The sequence below is a fragment of the Drosophila santomea genome, chromosome X, assembly GCF_016746245.2.
Source record: "Drosophila santomea strain STO CAGO 1482 chromosome X, Prin_Dsan_1.1, whole genome shotgun sequence".
Lineage (NCBI taxonomy): Eukaryota > Metazoa > Arthropoda > Insecta > Diptera > Drosophilidae > Drosophila > Drosophila santomea.
Genome location: NC_053021.2, coordinates 8,043,613 through 8,070,409, shown reverse-complemented (window position 1 = coordinate 8,070,409; position 26,797 = coordinate 8,043,613). Strand labels below are relative to the sequence as shown.

Sequence of the window (26,797 nt, the reverse complement as noted above, 5' to 3'; positions counted from 1 at the left end):
GGGATGTTTTAACAGCGCATGAGCTTAAAAGGCGCTCTTTTTAATTCCAAAATTATAAATAAAATTTAAAAATAACAAAAGTAACGATCTAAGTGCTTTAAAGTACTATTATTGATTGTAAAAAAAAGTGCAAATTTGTAGTAAATAAGGTAAGCATTATAATCAGCTAAAATTAGGAGTAAAAACCTATTCCTAAGATCTGTGAAACGTTAATCTACTTTACTTTGAAAAACGATGCGATGCTCTTGGTGCCCTTGGCTCCTTTTGCCAGGGCCTTCTCCTTGGCGGTCAGCGAGCGCTCCTTAAGAGGCGCCGCTGTGGGCGAGGTGATGCTGGCATTGGGATCGCCATCGCTGTCCACCAGACCGCTGGACTTCAGCTTTGCAGCAGCATCGCTGTCATTTAGCTTGATCTTCTTGGAATCGCTGCCCTCGTCCTTGCCCGCCTTCGATTTGCGCTTTTGGGCAGCTGCTTTCTCCTCAACAATCGCCTGAATCTCGCTGGGAATGTGCAGGTAACTGGTGAGCAGGTCGTGCAGATCCGCATCTAGGTATCGTCCCACAATATCGCAAGCCATACGCGTGTAGTCCATCTCGTTGCTAACGCTCTCCGCTGCCAGTTTCTCGCTTCGCACAAAATTCTGCGACTGCGCACTGTGCCCGCAGTGGACTTGCTTCTCCTTCAGGATCTTCGCCACCTGGCGCGTCTTCAGAGCCAACCAGGCCAACGTTCGTTCTTGGTTGTACTTGTAGAACTTTTGCTCGCCGGAGCTCTTCACATCCGCCACGCATTTAAGATTCTCTGGGTCGAGGATCTCGTTTAGCAGACGACTGGTGCTGGCCTCCTCCACGGCAATGTTGTCCAGCGACATTGCTCCTATTTCATATTAAAGAGTTTCAAAAATACAATGCAAATATTCTTTATAACGAATGAGTATATCTTACTTTGCGCACAATGTTTTCGGAGGTGATGGAGAGCTAGGAGCGTGGAATCCACGGGCGCAGTCATGTAGATTCTGCCATTGGAGCAGACCTCGCTGTTCACGAGCCAACTGCGACGTGGTTCCGTGTACTCCACCAGCTCCATGATTCTGCCATCGGGATGGGTCATGAACAGTGCCTCCTTGCCATGTCCGGGATGGAAAAACCGCTCCAGCCGAAGGTGTCCGTCGTCCGCATCCTTGGGCAGCAGTTCCTGCGACATGAACAACACCTTCTTAAGCGCCGAAGCCTTGGACATCTTGGCAGAGCCCTCCGCATCCGGATCCGCTTTTGGTTTACTCGCACGCGTCGACTTCTTGCTCATTTTCACGAATAATTGCCAAGCGTGAAGCAAATGTAAATAGCAATTGGCCGAACCAAAACAAAAGTTTTGCCGCCTTTTTGGCTATCGATAGAGGCCTATCGATTAATTTTGGTATTTAATAGTTGAAGGATTCCGAATTTTAAGGTGTACATATAAACTAGATTCTTTATATTATGCTAAATAGTCGTACTTGCGTAAATTAAAATTGTATCTGCCACTAATTCTCGCATTTAATTTTGCAACTTGTCTAAAATTAGTATTATCTTATGTTGACATCAGCGGTCACACTGTTTGAACTGTTGTTCAAAATGGTGAAATTGTTTACAACTGAATATTGTTATTGAACCACAAAATGAGCGTAGATATAGCCAGCACGATTAAATTCCGGGATATCTGTGGCCTGTTCGAGAAGCTAAAGGCCTCCAAGAAGGTGGCCAACAAGGAGGAGCTCCTCAAGAGCTACTACGAGTCCTTCTGCCGGCACCGCGAATCCTTTCGCCGGCAAACCGGACTAAACGACAACCAGCCGGAGAACGGTGTCAGTAGCTTCTATTCCGTGTTGCGACTGCTGCTGCCGGGCGCAGACACGGGTCGGGATACCTATGGATTGCAAATCACCGCGCTGGGCAGGCTCTACATCAGGGTGCTCCAGCTACCAACGGACTGTGAGTGCAGAAACTTGTGGGCGTTGGAATTACGAACTTATTTAGAACCTCTTTGTTGTCCACACTAGCCAGCGATGCCATCAGACTGCAGCACCGCACCGGAAACATGTACCGGGACTACGGTGATGTCGTTTATTCCGTGCTCAAGCCCAGGTGCTTTAATCCGCCCAGCGATTTGAGACTGAATCACATCCATGAGATGCTGGACACCATTGCCAATGAGGACACAGAAGGTGGGTGCTGTAACCCTCATCTGAAAGACTAAAAGACTATCACGACATCGCCACTCCTTGCAGTTAAGCAGCAGCAGCTCATCCGGTTTACGGAGCAAGCCTCGCCCGAGGAGCAAAAGTGGCTAATACGGTTGCTGCTGAAGAGCCTTGGTCTGGGGATCGGGGAGCAGAAGATCTTTGGTGTGTTGCATCCCAAGGCGCAGGACATCTACCAGCGCTGCTCCGATCTGGGACATGTGTGCAATCTGCTGGCAGACCGGACCACCGACCTAGACGCCAGCACCAGCAAGGATAGCAAAGCGGCGGTCAAGTTTGTAAACCTGAATTCCGTCATCCGGCCATTCCACCAGATACGACCCATGCTGTGCGAACGATTCCCGGGAGACATCCAGGAGCTAATGCAGTCGGATGTGCTCTATCTGGAGACCAAAATGGATGGCGAACGCTTTCAGCTGCACATCGATCGAGGTCGTTTCATGTACATTTCCCGCAATGGAGTGGACTACACCAGGAACTTTGGTCACAGCTACGATCACGGCACCTTGACGCCAAAGCTGAGGGGTCTTCTGCCTCTCGGCCTGGAGTCCATCATCCTCGACGGCGAGATGATGGTGTGGGACACCAATCAGCTGCGTTTTCGGGAAAAGGGCGAGAACACGGACGTGAAGAACCTGAAGCCGGAGGGCAGCTGGCAGCCCTGTTTCGTGGTCTACGATCTGCTGTATTTCAATGGCCAGAGTCTGCTGGACCATACCTACATTCAGCGGGCGTACAAGTTGCAGAAACTCATTGTTGAACAGTCAGGTGTGCTGCAGTTAATGCGTGCCCGCAAAATCGGTTCCGTCAAAGAGTTCAACGAGCTGTTTCAGCAGGCACTCGACTCTCACGCCGAGGGCATTGTGCTGAAGAAGCAGGGATCCAGATATCAGCCTGGCGTAAGACTGGGCGGCGGCTGGTACAAGGACAAGGCTGATGTGAGTAGAGTATATTTATTGCAGAGTGAAATAATATAAGCTCACTTCAATTTTCCAATCAGTACATCAAGGGACTGATAACCGAGTTCGATGTGCTGATCATCGGCGCATTCTACAACCGCAAGCGCACGTTTGTGGACTCATTTCTGCTTGGAGTTCTTCAGCCAGCGCCGCCTGGCAGCTCCAATCGTCCCGAAGTCTTCAGTATTGGTGTGGTTGCCAACAATACGAAACAGCGCGCAGTGCTAAATCACACTCTGAAACCGCATTGGCATGATGTAGTCAATGAGCCGCCGCCACTGTGGTATCACTACAAGCCCAAAGATCGGTCCGGATGCCCCGATCTGTGGATCGAACCGCACAACTCGGTCATTTTGCAGGTGAAGGCTGCCGACCTGGCGCCAAATGGAGCGTTTTTCACCCGAAAATCGTTGCACTTTCCGCGCACTGAGATGAAACGAGATGATAAGCCCTGGAACGAGTGCATGACACTTAAGGAGTTTAACGATCTATGCAACGGTTCCTTGGCCATCAAGAAGTTAAACAAGCGGCAGCTGCGACTGGAGGATGTGACCACCAAGCGGAAGCAGATGCGGATGACGCCCTCTGAGCGAAGTCGACTGGCATTGGCCGTCTATGAGAAGCGCTATGTCGCGGACCCCTCCACTAGCAGTTCCAAACTCTTCGACGGTCTGAGCTTTTGCATTCTGAGCGGATCTGCCGGACGACACAGCAAGCATCAGCTGCAGGAGCTGGCCGTCAAAAACGGTGGCTGCATCGTGGAGAATCCCCTGCCCAACGATCCGAAGTGCTTTTGCATCGCAGGCGATGAGACGTTTTTAGTTAGGCGGCTCATCCTTCAAAAGCCACGCACCTGTGACATTGTGCGCATGGAGTGGCTACTGAGGGTCTGCCAGAAGCAGGAGCTTGAACTGCGGCCTAGGGATATTATAGCGGCCACTGAGCCACTGCAGCAGGATCTGGCTGAGTGTTTTGACCGGCACGGTGATAGCTACAGTAAAGACATCGCCAACGTGCAGGAGCTGCAGGACCTGCTGCAAGACATTCATTTGACAGCTGATAACGTGGTTGGCATAAGCGCATCTAAAGTAAATGCACTTGAGGATCGGCTTCTGGATGGAAAAAAGAACCTCAACATGTTCCGGCATCTTCATGCGTATTTCTACAGTCCGCAAGGCGATGAATTAGCCAGGCTTTTGTTTATGCAAAACGGCGGCCGGATAGTCGACGATTCCGACCCGCAACTTAATCTTGGTTTCATCTGTATGTCTTCCGACATAGATAACGACCACTTTGAGCACTGGCTGCACAATCATTCAAAGTTGAGCGCTGACAAGGTCGTAAACTCGGCATGGATCCATCAGTCGCATCGTGAAGGCCTCCTACTTCCTATGCAGTGTTTCGTCTAAGTCGATGAGTTTGTTAAGGATTTATTATTTTGTTAAAAATTACTTGTTATTCTTGTTATAAAATTGTATCTACCTAAATATATAAGCCCATATTGACCCTTTTATACATGTAAAATAAGTTGCTTCAATAAAGTCAAATATGGACTGGAAGTAAGTACACAACAGGCTTTGTTACTTTTCAAAGATTTCGTTTTTATTCACATAAAAAGAGCTAACGAGCAGAATAGTATTATTTCAGTTGGGGGGATTTTGGAAAAATTTTGGAGGGTAGTGTAGATGTTAGGTTCGTTATTTCGCCAATAGATGCATTTGACAGTTCGGTTACAAAGTTCAGGGAGTTCCCTTCGGGGTATTCAATGGTTTATCGGTTCTGCACTTTGGGCAATAAGAACATCAAAAATACATTTATTTTATTCATTGTAAAGTTCGATATATGTATGCTTGTATATATAACATAAATAATGTATATATCGGTGTATAACATTTAACACTAACAATTCTAAAGCGCGAGCTCTTCGCTCCCTCTCTCTCCCTCTCTCTTTCTTTCTCTGTCTCTCTCCATCTCACTTGCACCTACTAACGCTATCTCTATCGTTCATTGACTTGACTTTAACATTTAATTGTATGAGGAATATGCAATCTCTGAGATTGTTTAACACATTTATCGACTCTATGAACATATAGATATAGATTACGTATGTCAATCAAATTGTTTAAACTTTATCAAGCTTATCACCAACAAAAAAAAACATTATTAGTTTCAGTTTCTCAGTTAGTTCAATTCTTGGGAGGGGGCAAAATTCGTGGTTGGAATATTTGTAGATTTTTATACATAAATAGTTGGGCTTGGGCATACAAATGCAGAGTTCTATCGATCTTGATCTTTATTTGGGATATAACGTGTTGAAGGTCATTCAATTGATAATCTGTATATTAAACTTATTCGTTACTTTTCAATGTAGTTTGGTTGTGGGTTTGTTCTTTAATATTTTCAGTTTTGTGGTTCTTATTCTGGTATGGTAAATAGGTTACAACGCTACACATAACAACTATCAACATTAAGGGTATGCATAATAATAGCGATTTTATAATAATAATATAATAGTAATAACATTAGTTACATCTTTATTTGTGTGCGTTCCTTCAATATAATTGAAAATAAAAATGATTAAATCATAAACAAAATAATAATTGCATTTTCTTTAAATCAAAAGTCTTTTGGAATTTCTCGCATATTCATTATATTCGTAGCTACTTTTGTATAAATTATTAACTGTATAATAATAATTTCTTTTCGTGGTTTTCTTTTGACCCAAGCGTTAAATAAGCTTAATTTTACTACCAAAACGTTTAGTTAGGCTTAAATTGTAAGGTATACCTAAAATTCTCAAACAAATAAAAAGGAAGTTTACAAATCAGACTTAATTATGAAAATAGGTCTTCCAGCAAAGAGTGTTAATCAACATTTGTTTCATGAAAGTTAGTTCTTTCCATAATTATCGATTTTCAAGGTTGATATTTGAATTCTTCATTTTCTACTTTCATTCTTCACTTTCGGGATTTCACTTTATATTTCGTAGGTATATGGCAGTCGTTATCATTGTTTTAATTTAACCTTTTGAGATAAGTTGATCATTTCTTTTTAAATCAATATTAAAATAGCAAAAAAAAAAAAAAAAAAAACAAATCATTAAATGTAGGTATTTTTATAAAATAGGGTTTATTCCTAAACGTAGGCAATCTAAAGCTACTAATGTGTTTGTGTTTGTGGTTTTTATTCTCTGATCCCGTTTTTTACCCATCCGCTTGGTCACAATATTGGTCCACATGAAACCTTTAATCCGTCTTATCGTTTGTGTTTTTTTTTTGTTTGTTGTGTGTTTCTCTATATACTACATATATACTTAAGATTAAGCCTGTGTAGGAGTGACATTTATCGTTGATTAAAAAAAAAGCAAGTCCACATAGTTTAATTTGTTGATCGCAAGCCGTTTAAACTGTAAACAATTTGGAAGAAATCAGAAATCAGTATGGGAAACACCATAGTTTGAAATAATGATGTTAAACTCACGCTGATCAAAGGTGCTCGGGTTGATGTAGCTGATTAGATCCTGATCCGACATCGTGGTCAGCTCCCGGGGAATGGGCGGCTGCAATGCGACGGCGGCCGCCGCAGCTACCGCTCCAACCGCTGCCGGGAGTATGCTGCCCGCTGTGTTTGGGGCAGATGCCTGCTGCGTCATCACTGCTCCATTGGTGGTCACTGCGGCGGTGGCCACCGACTTTTGCAGCGCATTCTCGCTGGCCAGGGCAACGATCAGAGATTCTTGTGGTGTCGGCGGCACCACCGGCAAGTGGTGACCATGATGGTGACTGGTCACATGTCCGGAAACGTGTCCCGTGACCCGATTGTGGCTATGACTGTGACTGTGACTGTGACTATGACTGTGGCCATGATGACCATGATGGCTGTGGTGACTGTGATTCATCGACTGGAAGTTGGCTGCTTCTACAGCTACCGCGGCAGCAGCAGCAGCCGCTGTTTCTGGTGTGGTTGAGTGGTTCAACAGCAGATTAACTAACGGGTCCGATGCCGTCTCGGCAGGATTACCGCTCACTCCGACGGCTGCCTGTGGCGAATGGGAGTGGACGCGACCATGGTGGTGGTAGTGGTGCTGCTCCTGCTCCTGGGTGGTTATAAAGTCCGCCGCCGCCTTGATAATCATGTTGCTGACCGCAGTGGATGTGGCAGTGGCTGCGACCTCTGGCTGCATAGCCGCTGGTGTCGGTGGCAGTGTGTCCACAACTCCCACACCCGATGCCGCGGTGGGTGGGCTCATCATGATGTTACTCAATGCCAAGGCTGCTACCGCTGCATCCTGCTGCGTAGGTTCCGGCTGCATGGCTATGTCGTTCAAAATCGAGTTGGCCATGGTCACTTGATGGGGTGCCATTATATTGGGCACCACGGCCGTGGCCGCTCCGTTTGCGGAGCACAAAATCGTCGAGGGCGAAACGGCGGGATTCATGATGATATCGGTAGACAGACCACCGGTGACATCAACGGGCGCCGGGCCACCCAAGGCAGCAGCACCGGCCAGTGCTGCCGCCGGTTCCGAATTGAGTATAATGTCCTGGGTCAGGGGTGAACTATTCGGGGAGGTCTCACTGCCACTCATGGAGCTGCTGGAGTTCGTGGAGCTTAGGGACAAACTCCTTTCCAGCACCACATTGGGCGGCGCAATGCCCACTTTGGCCTGCAGAATATCGGTCAAAGCGTGATCAATCACCGCCGAGGTGGTGAACAGAGCCGGCTCAGTGGTGCCATTGCTGGAAACCACCGATGTGGATTTGGTCAGCTCATCGATGAACTTGTGCACCTGTTGCTGCTGCTGTTGTTGCTGCTGCTGCTGTTGTTGTTGCTGCTGCTGTTGTTGTTGCTGCTGCTGCTGTTGTTGTTGGGGCTGTTGTTGTTGTTGTTGTTGTTGTTGTTGCTGTTGTTGTTGCTGCTGCTGCTGCTGCTCTTGCATTTGCTCCTGCATCTGCTGGTGCTGCTGCACAACATGCTTCACAATCTCGTTCTTGACGGCCAGTTCCACCGCCACGGCCACCGCCGCCGGATCAATATCCACTGCAGCGGCCACGGCGGCAGCTGTAGCAGGTGCCACAACGGCCGGGAAACCGGGCAGACTGTTGGACTGATCGTACATGATGGTGTCCAGGCTGGGCTTTCTTGCGAAGCGATGATACTGCATGGCTGCGTTCGGGCTGTCCGGTGTGGATTCACCGGTTAGGGGACTGTGCGAGTTGCTGTCCTCGAGTTCCGTCTTCAGGGCCTCCGCACTGGCCGCCACTGCGTTGAGATGGACCAGCTGCTGGTCCGTAATCATCGGGGTGACACTGGGCAGCGAAGAGCGTCGAACGCCCATCGGTATTTGGGTGGTGATGGGCGGTGGCATCATGCCCGAATCGATCTCGTGCTTGGCCTCCACATTGTCGCCTGCAGATTGGTTGCTTCCAGAGCCGCCTGCCCCACTCCAGCCACTGGAGGCACTCGCATTGGACGCTACTGTGGTGTCCATGAAACCGCTCACATCTACAAGAGGAACAATGGACAGAAAAGAGGCCTCTTAGTAATCTCATTTTGGTGGTATGTCATGCAATGTCATTGGGTCATAATATAAGAAATCATAAGAAACAAAGATGTAATAAAAGGCATTCAGGGTTTTCTTTTTTTTTTTTTTTGATAGGGAGGGGTTGGGGATCTCTTAATCCTAGGCCAGGTTTCTGAGATAGAGTCTTGAGGGCAGGGGCGTGGGTTTTGCAGAGAGAGGTCCGTAAAATCCGAGTGCCTTTCACTTCTTTCCGGGGCTACTACAACTTACAAGCTAAAAAAAACTTAAACTATAGCGATGGAAAAGCACTCGAATTCTCTGGATCTGCCATCTCCGCAGAGGCGTTGGTATGTAAGTCTAGATCTTAGCCACTAATTAGAACTAGATGTCTAAATTATTTTAGGTTCTTAGGAGTATATAAGCTTGGCTAAGAAGTATCACAGGCATGTCCTTTCACACGGCACTAAGAAAAGGGAATAGAGCAACAAGATATCTACGAGAGAGGTCTTGAAATATTCTTAGAACATTTCTTTTTTCAAACGGCACACACAAAGATGACTAACTGACTGACTGACTGACTGACTGAATGACTAAATCAAACCACACCAAGCTGCCCAGATCGATTATAAAAGCAATCATTGAACACTACGAACGACAAGACAAAAAACCCGATCGAAAATGGATCAGACAGACTCTTCTAAGTAAGCCTTAAGTCTTCATCAATCACACAGCTAGAGACAAGATTTGTTTTAATAAATATCTCAGAACACCAGACGTTACGAAACTATACAATTCAACTAATTCTCATCAGCAATCGCACAAATCAATCGCACAAATCGCATTCACCAATCGTAAAGTTTATGCACTCAATCATTCAATCACACTGGCACACTCCAAGCTTTTGTCGTTTTACTAATGAATATACTTAAAAGTTACTTCTAATTGCTGAACTTAAGAACTAGTGCTTAGATTTAGGGTGTTTATGGATTAGTATTAGGAGCCAAAAAACCCAAGTTTTTTTTCCCCCAGTTCTCGATTCCTAAGCGGGGTCGCATTGATCTAAAGCCGTTGTCGTTCTCTAGGCGTAATGTTGAGGCCCTGAAGTCGAGCGCTGCTTGAATTTCCACTCGTTCTAGACGAGTCCCATCACTACCACCTCTTATTTTGGGTCTTTCAGAACAAGTTCCCACTTATATTGTTATTTCTAATTGTTAAAATCATATCTTTTTATTTATACATAGGAGTTTAGGACTTCTTACTGCACCCTGCCACTGTCTGTATATTGAAAATTCCATTTAATCCTGAGGTAGCCATTGGATTTTAGTCTCGAGCTTTGGATCTTCACATAGAACTGCAAATTCTGTACATGAATTGTATGAAACTGATATTTTAAGGGTATGCAATGAATGTTCTAGGAAAGGAATGTCATTTTATAGGTTACCCATCTTTCTAAGGAAATTTCTAGAAAAAAAAGTTTTTGAAAATTATTCGTAGGGGAATATACATGTATGACATGTTGCATTTTTGATATGAATCTACTGAAATATTACTGCATTTATGAAGGATTTTAAGGGATTACATGTCAATGATTAAATATATAAATTTAAACCAAATTGCACATACCCCGTCGAATATCAAAGCAATTTCAGAACTAATCTAGCCAAATTAACTGAGACCTAGCATATGACAACTCCTGAACCATCTCAAGGTATTCACAAACAGGACAGGACGAAAAAAATCTTTAGATGGTGTTAGCTTTATGTGAGTACGCAAATATATGGTATATATAGACGCTTAAAGGTAATGTTCTAAGGTTATATGTGATATGGGTTTCCCTTATAGTTAATAGCAATGGTAAATGTGGTGTATGTGTGTGTATGTGTGTGTGAGAGGGGGTAGGGTATTGGTTGTGTGTGTATTTATTAATAGACATATAGAAAATTGATTACGAAATGGCAAAAAAGAATTTGTACGTTGGTCAATCGGTAATTATTTTTTGGTAATTTGTTTCTGTAAGAGTTGAATGGTTTTTTTTGTGTTTTTTTTTTTTTTTTAACCAGTACCCTAAAATTATCCTTGATGCTGTAGTTGCTGTTGTTGTTGTTGAAGGCTAGAGATGGGGCTAGAGATGAGCAGAGGTGGCTGTTGAAGTCTCGTTGGGGCTGAGAATCCGTCGCCGGTCATCATTTCGTTGGATAGGATATTGCTGCCTCGGTGCGCCATAGGTCCTTTAAATTATTTATATATCTTGATTTCTGTGTGTCTGTGTGACGTGTGTGGGTGTGTGAGTATCGATCGCCATCTCGAACGCAAGCGATTGGCAGTCACTTATCGAGCGATTGCTGCGATTCTTTCGATTACATCGCTTTTGTCCAGCGTTGCTTTCCAGGCAAGCTTTCGATTTATTTATTCGCTTTTCGTTGGCCACTTTGCTATGGTAACTGTTCGTGTTTGTATATATAGAGAGATACAGGATATATCGGTGTCTATATACTTGTTGTATTGACTGTCGATTAATGACTTAATTTGGATATAATTTTGGCCTTGCATTTTATAGCACTCAAAAATTTACATATTTGACTATATAGTTAGATTGAGCACCTAAATTGCTAAGAGAAGGGGAAGGAGGAAGAATATAAAGTAAAAATATATATATGCATATTTTTTTGGGAGGGGAAGGTAGTATTTTTTTTTTGTACGGTGGGGTAGGGAGTTTTTTCTTGTTTGTTTATATGTATTTTTTTTAAAGACATCCTGATCTTTAATGTTATTTATCATAATCATTCCTGACTTGAAAAACAGATTTTATGGGGGGATCTGCCTTGCTGTTCTTCTTGTCTGGTTTATAGGTATATCCTCCCGATATTTCTGCTGCTTCTGCTGCTGCTGAATCATCGTGTGTCGGTTTATGTTCGGTTTCTTTTATGTTATATCTTTCGTTTGCTTTCCTTCATCTGTTTTTGGGTATTTCTCTCGGCTGAACATGATCAAGAAAACTCTGCAATTCATTCAAAATACCCCCACACACAGACACACACGTAGTCAAATAAGCAAACACACGCGCAAACACTCGACCAAACAAACAAGCAAACAAATGCAGGCACACGCATAACTTAAGCAAGAAGAAAAGTACCCAAGGAAAAGCGAAACTTTTGTATTGTTTAAGTACATATTTAAAATAAGCAAGGAAATGGAAATTCGACTCAGGCATGGTTGAAAATATTCTACACAGAAAATTATATTAAAATAGAATAGAAAAAACTATTCTTCACCGAAACGGTTTGGTTTGGTTTCGGTTTCGGTTTCGTTTGGAGGGAAAAATCAAGTTCATTCATTCGGCAGAGTTGTTTCGATCAGTTTCCGGTTCCGCTCCTGATTCTTTTCTTTGGTGGAGGATTGAGAGCAGAGACGAAGAGAGAGAGAGAGGAGCAGAGAGTAAGTGTGAATGACGGGAGGCGGGGGGAAGACTGGAGGAGTCGGTTCTCCGAAGATTTGCACCGTCCTGTGCCTTAATCATTTATGGTTATTAATTTAATTTAGATTTTTAGTTTTTTTGGTTTATCATTCTGTTGTTTGTGCTTATAGATTAAGTTATATTTTATGTTATACTTCTCGTTGGATTTGTTCCTTTTTCCTACTTAATTATATGGGGGGAATTGATATTGATATTTTCATGCGTTATTCGGTGCTAAATAAAGAGTAGTCGGTAATATGAAAGGGGAAGGAGTAGAACAGGAGTAGCAGGCAAGAAATATGAGTATCAAATTACCCTTCTTAGTGACCCATGTATGCGTGAATATACATTTATTTAGTCCATGTAATGATAAGGCAATGAATTCGAGGTCTTTTAGTAGTTTTCCGAGCAAAATGTATGAAAATAATGGCCGAAACTGTTAAAATTATTATTTTTAAGCCTTAAATTAACTAATCTGAATGACATGTTTGCCTCTTTTGGCATATGGTACTCCTTCAATTGTTTGAAATACAAAGAAATAAGTTTTAAAAGTCCTCGAATTTTGTTTAATTTTCTTTTTGCATATCTCAGTTCAAAAGCATATTAATTTGGCAAAGTAATTTCGTTCAGTCTTCTTTGTTCTGTTAGCTAGCTACACACAGACTTGCTAATTGTTAAGTATATATTTAATAATGAATGCAAATACTTTTAGCCAAACCGCAGACAAAGAGCCACCAAGGAAAGGAGAGGAAAGGGAAGTAGATGATAAATAGAAGGGGAAAGAGTAGAGCAGAATAACGCATGAAGAGATCAGTTCGTTTTACCTATCGCTTATCAATTTATACGATTTGAATAGTAATAGTTTTATTTAGTAACCACAAACGGTTCTAGTTTAGCTAATTAATATTCGATTGTTGGATCTGAACAAAATAAAAAGTAACAAAAAAAAAATTGCAGCTTCAATGTGGTTGAGGTACAATAAGAAATGACACTAAACATACACTTTAAATAACTGCCTAAGCCTGAGTACCTCATGTATATATCTTATTCGCTTTTTTATTCTATTTCGTATTTCGATTTGCTCGATTTCTTTCGGGGATTCTATACAGCTAACGATTCGCGATCTCCGACTGGGAGTTTGTGGTTGGTAATTTGGTTGGTTGGGTGGAATCGAACGCTTAGTCAACAAATAGATACCTTGGGCGTGGATTGTGTTACTTAACGTGCTGGCTGCCGCCAGCGTCGTGTACTGTCCCTTGGGCGTGTAGGTGAACGTGTGCGGTTCGCTCTTCTTGCCGCTGGAGACGATCGACACCTGCACCTGGACCGGCTTCAGGATGTTCTGGTGCAGATACGGTGGCACCGTGCATATCAGATGAGTCTGCGGGTACAATTACAATTGTTGGTTGTTAGTTACACACATTGCCATAACTATCAATGGTATGGAAACGCACCTGGTGAAGGTACTCCTTGTCCGGCAGAACGCTTTGTTCCCAAAGTGCTGCGGTTCCGCCGATGAGCTGCTGGCGCACTGCAATTTCCGTGGCCGGATCGTCGCCGTTGACGCTGTCGTAGGTCTCCTGGAACACCACATGTGTGTCCTTCAGGAAGTTCTTGCCGATAATGAATAGCTCGAGGCCGCCATCAACGGGGCAGGAGTTTAATGATTTCTTGCATATTTCCGGCACGCCAGGTGGTTGAGCTAAGGGCACGAACATCAAATTAATTACAGCGTAATTAAACAGCTAAATGTGTTGAGCACTCACTGCAGATGATTGGATTCGAGCAGACTTGTAGGGTCTCGGTGGTGCCATCGTCACGTGTCAGCTGGGTGCGGAACACCATCCGGCAGCGAGTCGATTTCTTTTTGTTCTTTTGCGCCAGGTGCTCGGGAAAGCGGTGCTCCACATCCACATTGCGTTCCTGCAAACGAAATAAAAACGTAATTAGTATTTAGAACTTCAGCTTCAGACTTTTGCTTCTGGTAGTTTTGTGACGCACCTTCAAGATTCCAACGCAATCGCAGGTGATGGTCATGTCCGTTTCGGGTTTGAAATCGATCTCAATGACCATGGTGCCGTCGACCTTCTTCTCGTTGCACTGCGTCGAGTTCTTGCCGGCGACCTTGCAGGCCTGGTAGAACATGTGCGGTGCCACGCGTCCAATGTCCGTGCCAATGAAGACCTGGAGGACGGCAACCTTGTCGTATCCAGTCAGCCGGACGATGGGGAAACCATTGCCGCTGCGATCCTTGACGGCTCCGCGGCTGCCCTCTGTTTGGTAGCGTGCCCGGTGCTGTTGCTCCGGCTGGGAGACGATCTCCAGCTGCACCTGGCCATCGTTGGAGCTGGCGACGCTGTTCAGCGGCGTAGTGGGTTGCCGTTTGTTGGCCACCCGCGTGACGGTCCTGGCCGATATGAATCTGTGGGTTGGAACAAGTAGATGATCGCACTGCATTAGTATATGTTCACTGGCGCAACTTTTCCATTCGATTGTTAAAGATCGATGGCAGAGTTTATTTGTCTAACGATCGTTAAATGAAAAAACGGAAGAAAAAAAAAAAAAACTCGGAATTTGTACTTGAACTTTGGCCGATGAGGAAATCTAGAATCGATACGATTTGGGTTAAATGATTTATGTTGTATTTTTCACATGTGCTGGCCGAAAAGAAAAGGGATGCTGGGGCGGCATGAGATTGCATGAATTCGTTTTTAGATACAAATAGAAAAGGCAGCTAAGCAACGCGAGCACACGGATACGAATTTAGTTAAATGTGTTGTGCTGAATAATGAATGATATATGACTTTTTTGAATGCTGTTAATTACTCACAAACATACACACACGCACATGAAACATAAAAAGGCCGAAAAGGAATTTTTCGCAAATTTTCATTGCTGCACTTTGCATTCTGTTCGTTTTGTTTTGTTGTGTTTAAATAAATCTTAGCTTTGACCAATTGTTTACAATTGTTTCGAATTTATACGCCTTTGTTTACAAACGGACACATACGCACATGTACATATACATATGTGTAAATAATACATACAGAAAGATGGGAATAAACGCAAATTTGGCAATTATTAAAGAACAAAAGTCAAAGCCTTCAAAGTAAATAATCTGGGAATAACAAAAGTTTTTTTTTTGTTTTTTTTTATTATCGACTACAGTATGCTGAGTCAGTTATACTGGCACCGAAATAATTTATGTAGCGGCTTCTAATTGTTTTGCGTGTAGATGGCACTTGCCGTTTAATTTTGAAAGGAAATCTAGTAGTTTGTCATTGCTTAAACATTTCTGGGTCATAAAAATATTTTCGGCGCCACTTTCTGGGTTGTATGTTTTATAAATTTGTTTGTGCACCTTTTCTTTTTAGAATGTATAAAATTTAACAATATAAGCTCACTATATTTTTCGCCGTCCGTTTCTGTTTAGTTAACGCAAGTTTTGCTACAAATTTTGTGTCCATAATACTAAGGCAAGTTTTCAGTCGAAATATTTAGTCTTAATTTTTTTGAAAACCAAGTGGCATTATTTTTTACCAATATTTTGTGATCCAAAGGTGTAACTAGTTCTGCAGTTTGTTTACACATTTTGTGGTTTTAAATTGTAGAACTTAATTAGACTATCAAAAATTTACCAAAGACCATATTAGTTATTTGTGTGGCAAACACTGTTTTCTTTTTAACGCTGCAATAGAAAACACGCCGCTTACTTTGTCTCAATGTTGTTGTTGTTGTTGTTGCTGCTGATGCGCGGCAGGAGGCTAACAGTGGGCGTGGCAGGTGCGGCAGCAATGGGCGGTAGCGGGGGCGGGGGCGAGGGCGTGTCATCGACCGTTGATGCCACCGTCACCGTACTGGCAATCTTGCGGATGAACTCATCCTCGCTGCAGGCATCATCGTTGTCCAGTTCCACCTGGTTGCACTCGAGCTTCTTGCGTTTGATGTGCTTGCCATGGCGGTGATGGTGATGTTGTTGCTGGTGATGCGACTGCTGCTGCTGCGACTGCTGCTGGTGCTGTTGCAACAGCAGTCCGTTGTACTGAAACTGTTGCTGTTGCACCGAATGTTGCTGCTGCTGCTGCTGCTGATGTTGCTGTTGCAGGTTGAAGGCATTCACGGCTGCTGCGACGGCTGCCTCGGTTGCCTGGAAGACGTCTCCAAATGGATCCGAGTTACTATTGCCGCCGGCTGTCGTCGAATTGGTGTCGTTCACAAAGCCCGTGTCCTCATCCAAACCGGTCGGCGTCGAGGTGGCCGAATCCTCCGAGGAGGACGCCGATATCAGGTCCAGATCCTCCAGATAGTGAGCCATCATTTTCGTGTCGTGCCGCGATCTATACGTTAACATATATATACAGACATTCATGTACATGGATACACAACAGCAACACACGCACGCATTACATAATGTTTTATAAATCGATTTATGGATCGTTTTTTTTTTTTGTTTTTGTCTTGGGCTTTAACTCGTTAACGTTTAGGCAAAGTTGTAAGAGATTTGAATAGTTTAAAATTATCATTTTAAAATGTCTGCATAGAGAGCCACCTATCTACAAACAAAACTGGCAGGATACCATTTAATCTATTAAGTAGCATTATAATTGGCATAAAATAAATGAGAGCCCATCATTGTTTGTCTCAATAGAGATTGCAAACAAATAGATTTCGAATTCCAAAGCGCCAATCAATGTCCGATTGCATTTCGAATGCATTCAACAAACCCAAATCAACACTCAACACTGAATAGAAAATACCTAAACCGAATATAACTGAACAGATCTCGGCGGAACTCAACGGAACTGATCGGAACTAACGGCCTGAACTGAATTGAGAATTGATTTCATTTAAATGGACTGGAAAATCAATATTGTTTTGAACGCTTGAACACTAATTGCTAAACAATTTGTTTCTACAAAAATTAAAAGTTACTTTAATGTTTTGCATTTGCAACGCAGTTCAATTAGATAAAATCAAACCACAAACGATTGGTTGACAATCAATCAAATGCATCTAGTTTCATGTCAATGGACTCGGTTTTTGTTACCATTTACCAGTTTCGTTTAGATTGCAAAATATGCGCTTGTTTATGTTACTCATGAGAAAGTCCACAAGAAATTCCCTCGATTGTGGAACTAGGTTCGCACATTAGCTAATAAAACTGATAAAGTCGCATGCCGTAATTTGCCTGCATCCATAACGCGTATACGTAATCTCTCGCGCAGATACTGCGCTTCAATCCTAACCCAAATCGGGCGAATGAAGCACTGAGAGTGCAGCTGATTGATAATAAACGGAGCACAGCAAATCAAAGCAAAACAAAGCAATGCAGCGGCGCAAACCAAAGCGAAATCACGAATCGCAAGGCGGTCGGCGGCAACAGTGCGTATAAGTAATCGCGTCCACATACCAATCAAGCACAAGAAACCAGCAAGAAAACAATTCCCCCATCTAAAAGTCATTGGCCAAAGTGCGACAGAGACGCACAGAGCGCCAAGAAAAATGCGTATTTTCATGCATGCTAATTAAATTAAGCGCCAAAGAATGTGCAAATCTGCAAGATGAACAAAAACAACAGCGGCAAATGTGCCTGGCAAACAAATTGAAAAGAGAACAAATGTGCCAAAGAATATTCTCCAAAAAACTTTTGCTAAATGAATATTTAAGAAGAAATTTTTGAAATTTTCAAATTCCGTTTTAAAAATGTAAATGTAAACAGAACTTTCTGTATAAAGTTTGTTTTAGTAGCATATCAATGTCGATAGATATAAAAAGCAAGCACTTAACAATTAACCGATCTCTTCTGTAATTACCGAAAGCCCTAAATAAACGCCATAAAAATCAAAACACTTCCATTGTTTTCTTTCTGGATTTCTCAGAGATAAGGGGGCAACCCCAAGAGCCGAGCACCTACTGAATTAGCCCACCTAGTTATGCCTTCTGCCCACTTTCAGATTCCAAACTGCAATTTGCAATAACTGATAAGCTGATAAGATAATGCGGCGATTTACACAGATAGCAGCCATGCAATTACAATAGCTACTACTAAATGACAAAAAAAAAACAGCACAAACAGCAACGATACACATTGCGATCGCGCACACAGAGAAACTCATATGATCGTACAAATTTAAATTGAATCCAAAATCTCTTAATCCGCATCGAGTCAAACTAAATTATAATAAACAAATTCACCATGACCTACAAAGAAAACCTGTCCGGCGAGAGTCTTCGCATAACAATGTGGAAAAATTAAAGCACACATGTGCATCAGTGTCTCAGGGTTTTAAATCCTTTAAATCCTATTTCCTAGAAATCAAATAAATACAAAACTTGCAACATGGCCAACTATGGCTGTCGTTTGTAGTATACATACTCGTATATTCATTTTGAACTCTTCACATACATACATATATCATTCCCATAGTATTGAATATCCCATTTCTAACGATCGACGCACAGGCACACGCGTTCCTATCGAAACCAATTACTGAACTGAACTAATAAAGTTGTCAGTTGGAACTTATTGACATTATGGAGGAGGTTCAGCTATTTGAGCCCGATCATCCCATCAAACAAACAAACAAACATTAAATTGCCCATTTAAATTCGTGGTAATGTAAGATATGTATTTTTCGTATTGCTGAAGTGTAAATAGAAAGTCAGGCCTTGCAAATCTATGAACAAGTTCATATTATACACGTAGCTTTAAGTTGATATGATATGCGACCCCAGTGTTTAAGATATGAAATCTGTTACCTTTTTTTTCTGTATTGCGGACATGCGGACGATCAAAAAGTCTCAATCTGCTAAATAATACTAAAATATTGGAGCCTAAACATCGTACAAGATATCTGCGATGTGTGCGCGCATGTGTAAGTTTGTGCATCAGAGTGTGGGTGTATTCATTCACTCGAAACCATGAATCAAACGCAAAACGAAATGAAATCATGAGCTGGCAATTATCTCGAGTTGCGCCTGCGCATGAACTCGCATGAAGACCTTTTGGGACTGAGGGGGGCATAAATATACTCATATATCTACATACATATATGTCTCTGGATTGCGGGGCAAGTGGCAGTGGCAGTGACTCACCTTGATACAGGTATCGCTCTGATTAAATGCTGCTGCGGTGAATGTTGCTGCTGCTGCTGCTGTTGTTGCTGCTGCTGTTGTTGCTGCTGTTGCTGTTGCTGCTGCTGTTGGTGGTGCTGCTGATGCTGCTGCAACGTGTTGCTGGCCACCGCGGCAGCTGCTGCGGCTGCTGCTGCAGCCACTGTGTTGGTTAAAGCGCTGTTCACCAGCAAACTGGATCGCTGGCCACTGCCTCCATTCGCCGCAGGATCGGCCACGCCTGCCGAGCTCCTAAGCTCCGTGTGCTGATCGAAGCCCAGCCCACTGTCGTTCGAGTTGTCGCAGGGCGGCGGATGGGGTCGCTGTGGTATTCGCTTGCCAGGAACCATTTTGCCAGGAACCATTTTGCCAGGACCCGCCTGGAAAAATGCCAGGTAAATGGAACCCATCAGTACAATAACTTTGCCACTAACTATGTAAGAATTGGGTTTAATTTCCCAATACCCTGTTTCTTATACTATAATTAGGTTTTTGCTTAATTACTGATTGACTCACCCTGGTTATGGTGTGCAGCTTGCCGGGCAATCCCTTACCCGGTTGTCTTTTCGATGGTATGCGAAATCCTTTGCGATGTATTCGCGCACTCATTGTGGAATTGGTGGACATGGTCATTCTCATGCCTAGAATGTAAACAAAAAACCAGAGTTGTGATTAGTATTAATTGATTAATAATAATAACATATAATATATAGTAATATGTCTGTTTGATTGTGTCTTTTGTTTCTGCTGATGCTGCTGCTGCTGCTGCCCATTGGAGTCAGGTCAAAGTGAAAACTCCCATACATGATCGCCTCATTCCCAGTTCCCCACATAGAGCCTATGGTACTGGGCTTTATTGGAGCACAAAAGAATTAAAATCCAGATAGAGGCGAACCAAGAAGAAAACATTGTCTGATTTGTGACTGTGACGCCCGTTCGTTCGCAAGTTGCAAGTTATATGCCAAGGGGGAAACTGATAATGCTGCGACGTCTATGGGGTGCATTGAACTCCGCCGTAGAGTGCAAGCCCGGAGACCTACAGTCCTACAGTTTAGTGTCGCCTGAGCATAGAATCTGTTGCAGCTGCACTGCAGTAGATTCCGCTGTCATTGTAGCAATGATGCTGATGCTACTGCTGTTGCATTCATTGTTCATCTCAATTGAAGCTCAATTTCCAGTTGCATTTGCATTCGCTTTCGCATTTCAATTTCAATTTCAACAGCAGTTAAGCGTTATTTTATTTGATTTTATTTTATATTATTTTCTGCTGCTCTAGATGAAGTTCTTGCCCACAAGTATAGCTACACATGTACATACATACGTATATCATCTTGCTGGGCGCTGTTTGTACATTATCACAGCCAGCGGAACAATGAGCCGGAGTGCGCTGATAAGGAAGCCAGACAAACCCGACCAAACTAAACGAGAGCCCAACCCATTAACACAAGCCACAACTTGGGTCCACTCCTTAAGCAGCCTTGTTTCTTTATGGTTACCGCGCGTATGCGATCGTTTATTTGGCTTTCGCTTCCTTATTTGAATTTACATGTGTATTTCGTGTATTGTGTATTTCGCAGGGCATTTAATTAAAATGCGAATCAATTGCAAACAAAATTTGATAATTTCTTAGCGGTTATATCGCCCATATATATACATATATGTATATATGGGCGGGTAATCTGGGTTCTAAAATATTTGTTGGGATAGGCCAGGCCAAAGTAGAGACAAAAAACATAAAGATAACAATGCAAGCGAAATTGGAAATGGAAAAGGGAAAGAAGGATTTCAGGCTCAACTACATGAGTTTAATTTGCATTCACAGATAATAATTCCATTCATTTACAATAGGAAAACATAAACAAATGCAAACAACAACATATAAAGAAGTGTCAAATGCAATAAATGACGACAAATAATGCGCGTTATTCTGAAAACCTTAAAAAATTAGCTCAAAACTCAACTCGAACGCCCTCTTCTCGAAATCCATTTAATTCCAGTGAAATCCCCTGTGAAACTATGTTCCGTTCCTTAATTCCGGTAAAATCGTTAAACAATTACGAGCTAATTTATGAGATAAGAATCGAGCAAACACTAGCGCCTTTGATAGCAGCCACGAAAACAAACAAACTTTGATCTTCAATTACGAATATCCCTCGGTGACGTGCGTTGCGCTCTCACAGAAAACAACCACTAAATAATAGAAGAAGAAAAATATGGATATTATGTAGATATAGGTGGTACACAAGTGAGGGAGGTGAGAAAATCTGTTCGACTTTTGGCTCTTGTGATGGCATAAGTACAAAATATAAAACACCCACGCGATCCGCACCCTTTTGGCCTAACCTTGGCTGGCAATCAAACAAAGAGGCAAACATTTATTGTTGGGCTTGCGGAACGCGCCTACCTGCAGTGGAGCCACAAAGTGAGAAAAGAAAAGCAGGAACCCGCAGAACGGATTCCGCCAAATGGGCTTTACCTGGTACGGCTGCTGATAAGACGGATACACGGGTTTGGTTGGGTTGGGTTGGGATCGGATCGGAAGCGGAGGGTGGGAGATGGCTATGGTGATACGCGCCTATTGTTTCCAAGGCGCTAAACTGCCATCTCATGTCACCGCAGATACAGATACAGATACAAATGCAGATACAGATACAGATACAAATGCAGATACAGATATAGATACAGATACAAAAGATACAACAGATAGTACAGATAAATGGATACGTTAACGATATGACAATCGGAGCAGGCCTAAACTCACTTTCGTCTATCTACGATGATACACCAGACTTGCCACACAATAGGCTAACAAAAAGGTGCCTTTAATTCAATTCCCCAGCGGAGATCTGAGCAGAGCGAGGCTGGCTGGTGGCTGGTAAAGAATCAACCTGAATAGTTAAACACAGATGGTGTTGTCGCGGGCATTTGCAAGTTCTATAATTAAACGCAGACTCCTCGAACGAAATAACCGCTTTGTAGAGGTGAATCGAAAACAGATTGTCAATAAAAACAATAAATTAAGTGTATTGAACCCACTGTCTGACCCACTCCAGTACATCCTTCACTGAAATCCTTTATGAAAGATGAGCCCCTCCTTGCCAAGTGGGTCGAAAACTATACGGAACTCATAACGGAAATGAGAAACTAAACATGTCGGCCAATTTGTTGGATTGAAAGTTGGTTCTTTGAAACTTTTTCACATTTCAAACGGCTTTAAAAGAAATATTCTATGATTTTGCCTTGTTGCAGTGAATTAAATTAGTATTAAATTTTGTTCAAGTGCTAGTACAATCACTTCTTCTCCTGCTGATCTCATTTTGTGTCAGCACCCAATTAGCGGGCTGGTCAAGTGGTTCGGCGCTTGATTGAAAGACCTGGGTCTCGTTCTATGGCTTCTTGGCAATAGTTCTGCCGTTCTGCTAGTAATCTTATCGCTCCGCCAAACTTGGCAACTGGCTAAAGGCGTTGAACAAGAACCGACAACCAAAAACCAAACCCGTCGATATGGAGAATCGAATTGAATCACCGGCGACAATTGGCGCCTCTCGCGTAATCGGAGATTGGGGGCCTCGACATCGCTAGTTGGCTGTTTGGATGTTTGGATCTTTGGGGCTGGCTAGGAAATATCACTGTGGTGTACTCGATGGAACACCCATTCAAATCGATTATGACATGTTATCAGAGCAGAATTAGAGGCGCAGCGAAAGATTTGCTTTTTTTTTGTCGTGGCAACTATGGCGTGTTTGCCGATAAGCCAGCCATTAGCATTGGATGTTGGGATAGTACAATTAAGGCGATGTCTAGATTTCGGATATACATATGTACGTAATGCCCATAAAGCGTACAAATTGGCAAATAAAAAACGTTCAACTCTTGTTGTCAGCTGGCATTTTACCAAAATCTATGTATCGAAAAACGTAGCAAGATATGAGAAACTCATAATTTTTGAGAAACGAAAGCGTACCTTTATGGGGGAACTTTAAAATTGATAGAACAACAGCACTTTGGGGCTAATAAAACATTCATTGAATATAAACTATGAGTATTCAGAACAACGTTTCTTATGCAAATATCTTAAAGATACTTTCTATGCTTCTTATTAACACACACATCCTTACCGAAATTACTTTTGTAATGATGCTGATAGGCTTGGAAATTTGTATTGTTGTTGTTGCCGGCATTGTTGTTATTGTTGTGATGGGCATAGTGATGGCCATTGATGTTGCCATTGTTGTTGCTGTGGCCACCCCCATTATTATTACTATTATTGCTGTTATTATGGTGGCTCAGATTATGCATTTTAGATGGAATCCGATAACCGGACTCGTAATGTTTATACTGATTGTAGGTGAAACGCATTTTGATTGATTTTCACTGGACTTTAATTAACTTTAGTTTACTCCTATGGCTATTTGTAGTGCAATTAAATTATTTTCGGTTAGTGTTCTTTCACTCTTTCTACTCTCTCCTCGAGTTTCTCGTTCTCTTTTTGGGATAAGTGCTTTTAGTATATTTTATAATTATGTTTACAGGCATCGATTTTGTTGTCTTCCCTCTGACTTGTATTGTTTTTGTTGATTTGGTAAATATTGTTGGCACATTTAATTGTTTCTTTGTGTTTTAAATTAATTTTTGTAATTTTGGATTGACTTTGTACATTTGTTTGCTTGTTTGTTTGTTGCTTTGTTTGTTGGTAAATGTGCTCTGCAGTCGCTTTGATTGTTTGTATCTACCAGCTATTTAAATAGAAATGAAATAAAGCTTATTATAATGCATGCGTCGCGGAAAAGTCGATAGAAAAACTGTGGAAAAACGGCCCTAACGACGAAACGCGTTTCAAAAATTGTAATTCCAGCGTTTTGAACGTTTGGCAACGCTTAGAAAACGCTCGTAAAACGCACTTAAAACGCTTCGAAAACAGGTTGAAAAATGCGTTGTTTCGTTTTGTTTTGTTTCGGCACTTCGCTTATTTATTTATTCATATGGCTTGGTTTGGTTTTTGTGTTTGTTTTGTTTTTGTATTTCGTTTTCTCAGCTCGATGCCAAAAACCGAATCCGACTGACCGATGTAAAAATGTTGTTTTTATACACACATCTTCTTCTTTTTAATAGCCGGCGCTGTTCAAAGTCCAAGCGACAAGAGAAGTCAGAAATAAGGAGAACGCAATGCTTTAATGATCATTTTGTTGCATATATGTAGATAATGATTATGATAATCGGGGGAGAAGTTGCATTGGGCTGAGGACTCAAGGGGACTTAAGTGCATTATTTTTCCTTTTCCCAAAACTGGTTTCGTTGTCCAAGGCGCCTTGAAAAGTTGAACTTGTTTCTGTTTTCCCTTTTTGTTTTTTTTTTGTGATCCTTCAACAGCTTCCTGGTATCTGTCTTATTATCTTATTTTTTTTTGTTTTTTGCCACATGAATCTTCCTACGTTTACAGTTAGAGTTCGGAATCGGAAAACGAGTTCCACACGATCTCGAAATTCTTCCCCCTTCTACTTGATTGGATGCCCTTTTACTTTTCGGGCAGGAATGCAAAGCCCTTTTCAGTGGCAAGTTCCACAAGGTCTCCAGGAACTACACATTACACACTCCATACTACAATGATTTTAGCACTCAGAACTACATTTACATTTTGCTTAAAACATAACCAAATGTAAAGAGTTCCTTAAATAAAAATGTAGTATTTAATGCTGTTATAGGAACTAGCCTCAAAAATAAAGAATACTATTTCCGTGATTTTCTAACAGCGTTTCGCTCAGTGCATTTCCGATTTTTTTTTTGTACACGACTTTAACGACTAATCGAGGTGACACAGATAAGTGTGTTAGCACCGACGACCCCGCCCCCTTCTTCTGTTAGCCCCACCACCGCCTCCTTTGGGCATTGCCTCAATGGCCTGTGGTTTCGGCATGGATTGGTCTGTATTCTGGTATTATTTTTGTTTTTTTTTTTTTGGTTTTTTGACAATCAAATGCCAAGGCAAGTTCTTGGCATGATTAAATGCTAATTGAAATTGTACGGTGTATTTATCAGCAATCGGTTTTTTTTTATATACTCGAATGTACTGTGTTGTGTGTAATGTGTGTAGCGACTGCCGTTGGTTTTGTGAAAAATCATGATCTTGTTTCATTGACCCACATTGAACGTGTAACAAACGAGCCTCAAGTGAGTAGCAGAACTAAGCTGATCTTATCTGATCTGCGCACCTCAGATTATTATTCGTTTTTAATTTACGATCAGGAAATCAGTGGGGAAATCGTCTAGGATGCTCAGAAATTTCACGGATCAAGAAACTGTTGTCTACAAATTTGAGTTGTCTTTGTTTTCTGATAGTGATCGGCAAAATCTCTTCAAAAATCTTCGCGTTGAATTTAATTTGAAAAGATTTTGTTCAAAAAACCTGTTTGAAAAAAAAGCACTACTAAACTATTCAACGAATTGCATTTAAGATAGTTCTACAAAAATTGAATTGAAAAGCGTTAAATAGTAAAACCATTTTCCTGTCTAACTTTTTATACATATATATTTTATAAAAAGGCCCAAGTTTAGGGATCATTTTTAGTCAATAAATTTGCCTGCCCTGAAATCACATCTTTCACCGAATTCTACGATCACTTGTTATAATCATTTCTTGTTCTTATTTCTGCTTCTCTTGTTCGCTTATTGGCCGCATTTAAATTTGTTATAAACAAATGCTTTTTTACGCGGTATTCGGTATGCGGGGACTCACAGACAGAAAGTGAATTAATTGTGTATATAATTGTGTTGTATTTAATTTCTTTTTGGCGCTCGGGAGATTCTAGACGGGTTCCGGTCGCCTTCGTTGTGGTCTGTGGTTCTGGGGATTTGCGACTGGAACCGCCGACTTATACGCACGGGGACTGTCCGCTCGTCGAATTCTGTCCCTCGGCCCAAATGCCGATAAGATAAACCACTAGCAACCGAAAGAAGCTATTTGGGCCTCACTCGAAAAACAACAACAACAAAAACAAGACAGTACTTATAGTTTAAATCAAGATTTTTAGAGAACAAAAAAATTAACTTCAAGTAAGAAATAAACTCGGATGTTCAGAGAATAAAGCTCAACTGACAAAATCAACAATTTAAAATCAATAATTTACAGGTATATGAAAAACATAAGAAAATACAAACATAGTTCTTTCTTTTAATTTTTATAAAAAAAATTTTTTGTTATCATTTAAAAGAAATCGCAAATAGTGTAGTGGACTTTAAAGAAGAGTTGCAACGAAGAAATAAATACATCTCAATATAAACAGGTTTATTATAAATATATAGTCTCTTTAGCTAAATTTCTTCGATTTACGGTTAATTTTATATTTTTATCGTTTTTCCCCTATGATTGCAGATTTGTGTTTTTAAGATTCCGCGATCAGGCCATTATTATTCGGCTGGTAATAAAAGGGCGCACAAGTTTTAACATTTCAAATAATCAACGTTAATTAAGCACATCACACCAGAAAAAAAAGCGGGTAGCAAAAAGTGCG

The 26,797-nt window shown here is 41.9% G+C and overlaps 3 protein-coding genes across 6 annotated transcripts in view; 1 reads left to right on the top strand and 2 right to left on the bottom strand.

The window, feature by feature from the left end:
- Positions 1 to 89: 89 nt before the first annotated feature.
- LOC120457110 (ribonuclease H2 subunit B) lies at positions 90 to 1,383 on the bottom strand. Its single transcript, XM_039644318.2, has 2 exons — positions 945 to 1,383; positions 90 to 876 (listed from the first exon to the last, which is right to left on the bottom strand). Exons 1-2 carry the CDS (start codon positions 1,303 to 1,305, stop codon positions 215 to 217), a joined length of 1,023 nt encoding a protein of 340 aa, XP_039500252.1. The 5' UTR covers positions 1,306 to 1,383; the 3' UTR covers positions 90 to 214.
- Positions 1,384 to 1,585: 202 nt separating this feature from the next.
- LOC120457108 (DNA ligase 4) lies at positions 1,586 to 4,764 on the top strand. Its single transcript, XM_039644317.2, has 4 exons — positions 1,586 to 1,970; positions 2,039 to 2,203; positions 2,267 to 3,177; positions 3,240 to 4,764. Exons 1-4 carry the CDS (start codon positions 1,658 to 1,660, stop codon positions 4,605 to 4,607), a joined length of 2,757 nt encoding a protein of 918 aa, XP_039500251.1. The 5' UTR covers positions 1,586 to 1,657; the 3' UTR covers positions 4,608 to 4,764.
- A 1,544-nt stretch (positions 4,765 to 6,308) lies between these two features.
- LOC120457107 (AF4/FMR2 family member lilli) overlaps positions 6,309 to 26,797 on the bottom strand; it is a 37,858-nt gene continuing 17,369 nt past the window's right edge. Inside the window, exons 1-10 of one of the 4 annotated variants that reach the window (XM_039644313.2) lie at positions 23,408 to 24,025; positions 19,806 to 19,930; positions 19,272 to 19,669; positions 15,890 to 16,513; positions 14,178 to 14,598; positions 13,943 to 14,099; positions 13,631 to 13,878; positions 13,374 to 13,557; positions 6,679 to 8,703; positions 6,309 to 6,604 (exon numbers count right to left, since the gene is read on the bottom strand). In XM_039644313.2, coding sequence (XP_039500247.1) covers positions 6,600 to 6,604; positions 6,679 to 8,703; positions 13,374 to 13,557; positions 13,631 to 13,878; positions 13,943 to 14,099; positions 14,178 to 14,598; positions 15,890 to 16,513; positions 19,272 to 19,669; positions 19,806 to 19,930; positions 23,408 to 23,648 — 4,428 coding nt within the window. In that variant the 5' untranslated portion in view covers positions 23,649 to 24,025 and the 3' untranslated portion in view covers positions 6,309 to 6,599. Of the gene's footprint in view, positions 6,605 to 6,678; positions 8,704 to 13,373; positions 13,558 to 13,630; positions 13,879 to 13,942; positions 14,100 to 14,177; positions 14,599 to 15,889; positions 16,514 to 19,271; positions 19,670 to 19,805; positions 19,931 to 23,407; positions 24,026 to 26,797 lie in introns of those variants that run through there. The other 3 variants (XM_039644314.2, XM_039644315.2, XM_039644316.2) reach the window with 3 other exon arrangements.

Coding starts and splice junctions, on each gene's coding strand:
- LOC120457110 (XM_039644318.2), bottom strand. CDS start 1,305: ATGAGCAAGAAGTCGACGCGTGCGAGTAAACCAAAAGCGGATCCGGAT. Junction 877..944: donor CCGAAAACATTGTGCGCAAA/GTAAGATATACT, acceptor AATATGAAATAG/GAGCAATGTCGCTGGACAAC.
- LOC120457108 (XM_039644317.2), top strand. CDS start 1,658: ATGAGCGTAGATATAGCCAGCACGATTAAATTCCGGGATATCTGTGGC. Junction 1,971..2,038: donor GCTCCAGCTACCAACGGACT/GTGAGTGCAGAA, acceptor TGTCCACACTAG/CCAGCGATGCCATCAGACTG. Junction 2,204..2,266: donor TGCCAATGAGGACACAGAAG/GTGGGTGCTGTA, acceptor CACTCCTTGCAG/TTAAGCAGCAGCAGCTCATC.